Source organism: Argentina anserina, chromosome 6, assembly GCF_933775445.1.
Source record: "Argentina anserina chromosome 6, drPotAnse1.1, whole genome shotgun sequence".
NCBI classification, from domain to species: domain Eukaryota; kingdom Viridiplantae; phylum Streptophyta; class Magnoliopsida; order Rosales; family Rosaceae; genus Argentina; species Argentina anserina.
In genome coordinates, this window is record NC_065877.1 from 12,772,791 (window position 1) to 12,781,035 (window position 8,245).

The 8,245-nt window shown below is 39.4% G+C and overlaps 2 protein-coding genes across 4 annotated transcripts; one reads left to right on the plus strand and one right to left on the minus strand.

The window, feature by feature from the left end:
* Positions 1–77: 77 nt before the first annotated feature.
* On the plus strand, positions 78–1,804 carry LOC126800197 (dihydroneopterin aldolase 2-like). Of its 3 annotated transcripts, none has more exons than XM_050527514.1 (4): positions 78–157; positions 359–420; positions 843–1,047; positions 1,408–1,804. In XM_050527514.1, the coding sequence occupies exons 2-4, from the start codon at positions 402–404 to the stop codon at positions 1,610–1,612; spliced, it is 429 nt and encodes a 142-aa protein (XP_050383471.1). In that variant the 5' UTR covers positions 78–157; positions 359–401; the 3' UTR covers positions 1,613–1,804. The 3 variants fall into 3 exon arrangements, with proteins under 3 accessions (XP_050383471.1, XP_050383469.1, XP_050383470.1); XM_050527512.1 differs by having other exon boundaries at positions 118–232; positions 840–1,047; XM_050527513.1 differs by having other exon boundaries at positions 126–232.
* Positions 1,805–3,095: 1,291 nt separating this feature from the next.
* On the minus strand, positions 3,096–4,762 carry LOC126800177 (L-ascorbate oxidase homolog). The gene has a single exon (XM_050527486.1). It carries the CDS (start codon positions 4,760–4,762, stop codon positions 3,101–3,103), a length of 1,662 nt encoding a protein of 553 aa, XP_050383443.1. The 3' UTR covers positions 3,096–3,100.
* Positions 4,763–8,245: the final 3,483 nt, after the last annotated feature.

The window sequence follows — 8,245 nt, forward strand, 5'->3', positions numbered from 1 at the left end:
AAGTGAGGTTATACTTGGAAATATGACACAAACGAGAAAAGAAACGAACGAGTGCCTCAAAATTCAAATGGTTCATTTTAAATCTTATCATCTGAGTGGAAGCTTGTATATATAATTCGAAAAAGAGGGTTGTGATAATAACGGCGCCACCAAAGTGGTAAGCACTCACTCTAAAATTGGCGACTGCCGCCGATTTCTTATTCTCTCTGGCTACTTGTGCAGCTTTCTCAGGGTTAGTTATATGTTTTATACTTCTCTAGATATAATCTAAGAATGAATCGAAGTTGGGTTCTGAGATTTATGCATCAACCTGTAATTTTCTTTTGTTTATTAATCACAATTGATGTTTGGTTCTAAGGTTCTGTTCTGTGTCTGCTCGGTTCACCAATACCACAATATCAATGGCTGCTTCCTTGACTGGTAAGTGAACTCCCACTCATAACTCTTTACAGCTTATTATCAAGCAGCGATGAATCCAGAAACAATTTATTTGTTTATTTTAGTAGTCATGATTACAACTAGGTGATGGGTTCTGAAATCATTGTGCTTGGGATAATATTAGCTGTATCCTGTAGTGGGTCTTGTTGAGTTTTAGACATGATCAGTTCCACAAATCATTTGAGGTAATATGAGGTTGATATTTAAGAAAAGTCCACTTTTCCCAGTAATATTAGGCTTTGTATATGCTGTGGTGGTTCCAGCTGACATTACACTATTCAAGTTCAGCGAGTAATATTGATATTCGGTTTTATAAAATTTTCGCTGTTCCATGTGTGTTTGTAGCATTAAAATGTGTTATCGTTTTCAGTCATTTAGGGATATCAGTTCTTATTATTTAGCAGGAACATTACAGGAAGATGCTGCAATAAGAGGGGGAGATAAGCTTATACTAAGGGGTTTGCAGTTCCATGGTTTCCATGGGGTGAAGCCAGAAGAAAAGAAGTTGGGTCAGAAGTTTCTGATAGATGTTGATGCTTGGATGGATCTTCGGGTGGCTGGAAAGTCTGATAATTTGTCAGATACTATTAGCTACACCGATATTTATCAGTGAGTAATTCCTTTATCTTGGAACAGTTATATGTCATTGTTCTAGTCAACTGATGTAGTTTTGCAGTTCACATTGTTTTCACATATTTACCTCAAGTTTGATATGGCTTTGAAAAACATATTAGTCTTTCACTCTTTCATGAGTAAAATCTGTTTTGATTGAGTGGTTGTGGTCTAGTCCTATAAATGCACTATGATTACTTATAGTTGCTTGTTAGATCTGTAAAATTGATGTACCTGTAACAGTAACGGTGTATGCCCAAAAGGTTGACACAATATGTTTATCAAGTTATGGGCCGTTTTTCTTTTTTCAAATTGATATTGAATATATATTTTCATGTTTTAATTTGTGAACTGCAGCATTGTAAAAGAGGTTGTTGAGGGGCCACCTCATAATCTTCTGGAGTCTGTTGCTGAACAAATTGCATCTACTACTCTAAAAAACTATCCCAAGATTTCCGCTGTCTCTGTGAAAGTTGGAAAGCCTCACGTTGCTGTTCATGGTCCTCTTGATTACTTGGGTGTCGAGATATATAGATACAGAAGTATTGACGCTCCAATCTAAAGAATAAAGATGTTGCCATTTAATCTATGTCTAAGTGATAGCCTGACACAGGTTAGCTATGCGTTTTTTTTTTCCCTTGTTCCTTTCAAACACTTGGTGGGGTTCTTGTTCTATATTTTGTAGTTCTTTCTCGTACGTATGCTTATTTGTTGATTTCTTTTAAATTTTAATGATCTGTAATTCATTTCTTTCCCTCATTTTATTTTTGGAGAAGAGTATGTTTATCAACTTCCCTAAACATACTGAAATGTTAGTGTGTAGAGTGTAGAGGACTGAAATGTTAGCTTAGACGGCTTCTTAGTTCTCAAATGTCCTGTATGCATTCAGTTCTGTCTAATATTATTTAGCAACTTATTCATATCCATTCTTCTTCTTGGTTATTAAATTCCCTGCCAACAGTCTATATTCCGGTTTCAACAAGTACTTTCCAGTGACTATGAATTTGTAATTTCGTCCATTTCACCGATTAGTTTTTGATATTTCTAGTGGTCTAGTTCTGTTGGTCTTGTAGGTTTAAAATGACTGGTAATAATATCAGAAGTGGTGGGGAAAACCTTTTTTTTTTTTTGAGAAAGGGGGAAAACCTTATTTTTGGGTGGTCTTTACTGTGAAATTGCAGAGTCAATACCTTTGAGATTTTTGACCGACTGAGGGTAACAAGAGCTGGTTCTCAATGTACTTGATAGCTTTAACTGAATCCTGATTGACCAGAACTTTCTGTATGAAATTTGCATTAAGCTCCGCTATACCAAAGTATAAGTTGATGCTGAGTAATTGCAGATTTCCTGAGGCACCGGCCATGATTATTCTGCATCGTAATTACTAGGTCACAGATTTTATTCAGTCATTCATGTTAGGCAAGTTATGAAACTATTTTCTGGGGAATCGTTCCTTCATGTTTTTCACTCTAGAACTACTGTATAAATATCTAGAATTTGCAATTGCAGATATAAGTTCTGATGTTCAGAGCCATTATAGTGGATACTTGGCCATTATCTAGAACGTGCTGAATATTAGCCGACCTTACGACCATCTGTTAAATTATGTTTAATAAGTCGGCCTTAAACAGTTAAACCCAACCTCTTTATAACCATGTCAGGTAAGATGCAGGTTGCATTATGTTTACTGTAAAAATAGACTTATTTTAAACCAAATATCAGATTTTCTTTTTTCCTGTTCTAGTGATTGTCAAGCGTTGGTGAACCCACACGCTAGAGGGGTTTGAAAGCTGATATGCTGTTTGTGATAAATCTGAAACCCTGAAAGCATTAGTGAACCCAAATGTGTGACTAATTCTTCTGTATATGACCTTGACTAGATACTTTTGATCAAGTTTTTAAACTCGTTTGAAAGTTGTAATTTAGAGACTCTTGCTACCAAGCAGGATTAGTTAGAAGATATAATTTATTGCAGTTTGGAAAGGGCTGATTTACACTCCATTGTCTAGATGATAACTGTTCTTTTATGTACATATAGATATACTTGAGTTTAAGGGCCGTATGGAGGGGGTTTAGGAAGACCCTTGACGATGCCACAGAGAGGGGTCTGGTCTAGCAACATGTACTCGTCCCTAAGAGAGCGTGCGACATTTTCAACACTCAGGTAGAGTTGTTGTCCCAGGTACGCCCTCTCCGGCTGTGCTGACCTCAAGTTCCACATTCCGGCATTGTCGAATGTCAACATTATGGCAGACCATGAGCCGGGATACACTTGGACAGTGTGTCGGCTTATGGCATCCATAAGATTGTAGTTCCTTCTCTTCTCTGGTGCCCACCTCCCGAACTCGATGGCAACGGGAAAGAACGCGAAACCATCCAGATGCCATGACTGAATGCTCTTCCCGTGGTTCTCAAAGATAATTTCGACGAAGTCCCTGTAGGTTTGGTTGACAACATTAGGTGCCAAGGTGATCTTGTCTTCTACTTCAGCTGAGGGGTCGTCCTTGATGGTGTCGTACTTGAAGACCTTGTCAGCAACTCCAAAGTACTGGGCATACTTTAGAGGTGTTTCAGTGTCAACGTGGGAGACTCCGTTTACGGCATAGCGCAGCTTGCCGTCAACCTTGCTGGCAGAGTTGACGAGCTTAATGGTGCGGGTGATGTTGATTGCACCATATTTGTAAGAGCCTTGGGGGTTAGGCCTGGCAGCACTAGCAGTGAGGTTCCATCTGAAGGAGCGAGCTTGGTTGAGAGACCAAGCCAATCCCTCAGGGGGTAAAGGGAGTTCAGGGTTTGCAGGACCATTAGAGTTGGTGTATCGGATAATGCCTAAGCCGGTGAGCAAAGTCTTAGTGAATCGGGTGTCAGCTATCATGTAATAGTCCCTGGGTTCTTTGTCAGCGGTGACAAGCGCCGATAGGCATTGCCCTAGATGCACATCTAAAGATTCGTACGTGTTCTGTACGACGTGAGAGCCTTCCATCTCCACGAGCATCATTGTGTGGTCTTGGATCCTGAAATTGAGGGAGTTCTTGAGGCCAACATTGCACACTCGGAACTTGTAGGTCTTTCCGGGCTTCATGGTGAAGAGGGGCTGATCAGTGCCGTCTCCCTTTGCGTTCTTGCCGTTAATGAGGACACCGTCGGGCCTTCCCAGAGAGCGACCCATGTCTAGTTGTTTCTTGAGACTGCTGTGGCTTTTGGTGTACCAGTCGCCGATGAGGACGGTGTAGTCATCCTCAGGATCATCGTATGGAACTGGGATCAAGAGCCGACTGTTTACGCGAAGACCACCAAAAGCACCACCAGCTCTGTGCATGGCTGTGATGGGATAGTAGAAATAGCTTCCAATCTGGTCCTTCACTTGGAAGTGGTACGTGTAGTTCTGACCAGGAGGAATAGGGCACATTGTCCCCGGTGTTCCATCTTGCCATGAGTTCTTCCTCTGTTGGATCCCATGCCATGTGAATATCAATGGTTCGTCAAGGTTGTTGAAGACGTTGACGACGATATTGTTGTTGGTGGTGGAGTTGATATTAGGTCCTGGAAACTCGCCGTTGATGAGAATACCTTGCTGGGGAATTCCTAATGGAGAGATAGTTCCATAGGTCACATTCCATGTGAAGAAAAGGTAAGGATCCTCACCTTGAACGACTGAGATTGCACCAATTGAGAGGCACAAGAACAGTAGTTTCCTGGTCATGGAACCCATCTCTCTTGCACTGCAAACTCAGCCCTTTCCAAACGCAATAAACTCTTAAATATATATATTTTTCTTATTCGCTAAATTCCTACCCCTATTGTATTTTGTAGGATATGGGAAGAAGATTGAGAGATCTTCTTCTCTGCTTCCTTAAGGTTCCTCAACCCCTTCTCTTTAATACTATTTACCGACATCTCCTCAACCATTCAAACTTTCCGGGATCATCTCTGAGCTAGCTCATTCTTGCTAGGTTCCGCGTGAGTGAACAGAAAACTAATAACAATTTACCAAAAATGATAGCATCATAGAGTGAAAAGAAAATAAAAAACAATGCATTAACCACACAAACAAAACAAAACCAGTCGCTTCATTCTCCGAAAAAAACAAAAACCATCATTCATTCTCTCCCCGAAACGATCTCCTCCTCACATTTCCCAGATCGACGTAGATTAATTGATTCCGGTAAAACTAAGATAGGGCACAACCTTTCTCCTTTTGTTGAACCGATTCTGATGGAAAATACATTCCACGAGTCTTGCTAGGATACAACATTGTGGAAATTGAGAAATTGCAGAGTCCCGTGGTAGCTATTAGAAGTATAGCTTTAAAAACTATATATATATATATATATATATATATCAGGAGTGTCGAACAATTTTACAAGTATTATGAAGGACAATAAGTTATTTAGGTTGAATCGTATAATTTAAACGTTCCCAGCAAATATGATCTCTCTTTGTTGTTAGATATTCCAATTTGCACCATATCCATTTCTTCGAAAAGGCAAAAGAACAAGAGAGACTCGTATGCACAGCAAGAGCGGTGAAAGGAAACGTACTTGTCAAAGCTAGATTTGGTGCTCACCCGTCCACCTCCGTGTGAAGAACATTAAACATGTCAAAGGAAACTCGTTGCCCCTGAATGTGAGATTTTTGTGTTCTGATCTATATATGGTGTTTACTTGTACGTAAATTCTCAAAAATCTAAGAATGTGCGTGCATGTACTTTGTAATTTATTAGGTTAAGAACGTTCGATCTTATCATTCTTATGTGCGCGCCTGATAAAATTACGAGTTAATTAGAGAGAGAGAGAGAGAGAGAGAGAGAGAGAGAGAGAGAGAGAACGATCGTAAACTTTCCCTTGGAGTTTACCCTAAAATCTGAAACACGCGCGATTCACCTTAACCCTAATATAGTAATTTTTAGCCCATTTATATATCAACATCCTTAAACGTTGGAAAATTCACATGGTTCCGTAAGCAACAAGAAATCAGTGGGTGTTATATCTATAAAAAAAATGTCTCAAGCGTACAAATAATGACCATGAACTATCATCCATCACTCATAGTCTCATACATGGCCATGATAGTAGACGACATGGATCGGATTTCCTTGTTGCCAGAGCTCATCATGGAGCGGATTCTCTTTCGCTACTTGCCAGCGTCCGATTCAATCCGTATGAGCTTTTCATCTCGGACATGACAGAAACTATGGCAGAGAGCCAGAGACTACTGGTCTCTCAGAACTTTGATTTTGATATGACTCATAAATCGTAATAATGACCAGACCAGGAAAATTTAATGGAAGAGTTTGTTAATTACTTTACTTCCGTCGATGATTCCTTGAGAGTACTCCATGAACATGAAGTTCGAATATATATAATTCCTTCATTTAGGTTGAGTGGGAGATATATCAATGAGATTCAAACTTCTCATGTCGATCGGTGGATGAAGGTGGTCACTAAACATTATGTCAAAAGGCTTATTTTATACAATCTGGAACTCCCGCTGTACAATTAAATTTTCTCATGCTTTGATGTTGGGTCGTTAGTTGCATTAAGTTTATATAAGTGCATTGTGGAGAGAGACTTGATTCAAGAGCGTATGAGCTCCTTTTGTTGCCTAAAGGAGCTAGCTCCAATTAAGTTATGTCGATTTGAATGGCCTGATCATTGGGTACCTCCTTTTCAAATGCCCATCACTTGAGAAGTTGAGTCTCCTCAACTGTGAAAAGGTGGAATACCATGAAATTCTTGATTTTTCCAAACTAAAGAAGCTTTATCGATCTCAATCGACTTTGATCTGAAGCTTCTAAGTACAAGGTTGAAGCAGCCAGTCTTCAAGTTCTTAGATATCGTGTAATAACTCAAATTTTCAATACCATTTCATTTAATTTATCAGAAATTAAGGGAATGGTAATTTGATTTAATTCACATTTTACGCCTTTTATTTTGTCGTTCGAAATAAAAATTGGTTTCGAGAGCCAAAGGTGTGTTATTCGATTAAGTTTATTTGACCCAAGAGTTGACTTTTAATCCGTCACTCTTTTAAGGAAACTTCCTTCACGAAAGTCGTAGAATCCGTCAATACGAATTCGTAGACGCGCAACACGCTTTAATCGGATGTCGAATGTGGAAGTTGTTAGTAACGGAAATTTGGTTTCCGATTTTGAAAATAGTATAAAAGGAAGGAGAGAAGATTAGAAATCAGAAAATCAGTTTTTTTCCAAAAATCAGCTCGGTTACTGTTCACCCGAGTTTGGGTATTGTTCACCCGACCAAAAAATCTTCTCCGGCCGATTTCTCCACCATCCGACATCGCCTCGTGTCGTGCCACCTATCAAACTGACGGGCTCGACGATCTCCATCTTTTGAGCTACGCCTTGCACTCTGGCGACAACCACACACGGTGCAGCAACCGCCGGAAGTTGCTGCTGTGTCGGCGCTGCCTCCTCCGGCCACCATAGCTCGAGATTCTTGAGGGGTTTTGCTTGTCTCAGTCCCAGCAACATTCCCATAAAAGAAATCGAGCCAAATCGAAGTGTAAGTACCCGAATCAAGAATTTCAATTTCTAGGGTTTGTGAATAGTGCCGAATTTATGTTCTTCGTTGTTTGGACTGTTTAGGCTCGGATTTAGACCTTGGTGTCAACTAGAAAGTTGTTGGAAATGTTGTTTAAGTTGTGGTGGTGAAATTTGGTGATGATTGGTGGCGGTCGGTGAACAGTGACGACGCATGAACAGTATTGTGAATAGTGTTATGCAACAGTAATGTGAACATTGTTTGGTAAAAACAGTAGCAGTGAACAGTGTCATGACAAACAGTAGATGTGAACAGTGTTTGGTAAAAACATTAACTGTGAACAGTGTTTTAGTAAAAACTGTGATTAGTAAATCATGAACAATGTTCTGTGAACAATGTTTTATGAACAACATTTAGTTGTACTGGAATCGTCACCTGGTATTTTAAGTATCATTTTCTAAGCATTTATCATGCTATTAGGTGACTGACGAAACAAGTGAAGAAATTACTTTCAGTGTCGTGGAAGTTGCACGCAGGAAGGAAGGTGAGTAAAATCTCACATATTTACGAATCTACCCTTGCGGTGAATTCAAGATTTTTACAAGAGTTTTAAATATTGAAATACGACATGTATATGATATAGTGGAATATATATATTTGTATAAATGGTAAATAAGTACTTATATATATAG

Bases quoted from the DNA above. Each gene is read 5' to 3' on its own strand.
- LOC126800197 (XM_050527512.1), top strand. The intron at 1,048-1,407 runs GTGAGTAATTCC...TGTGAACTGCAG, and splicing joins AGCTACACCGATATTTATCA to CATTGTAAAAGAGGTTGTTG.
- LOC126800177 (XM_050527486.1), bottom strand. From the start codon at position 4,762: ATGGGTTCCATGACCAGGAAACTACTGTTCTTGTGCCTCTCAATTGGT.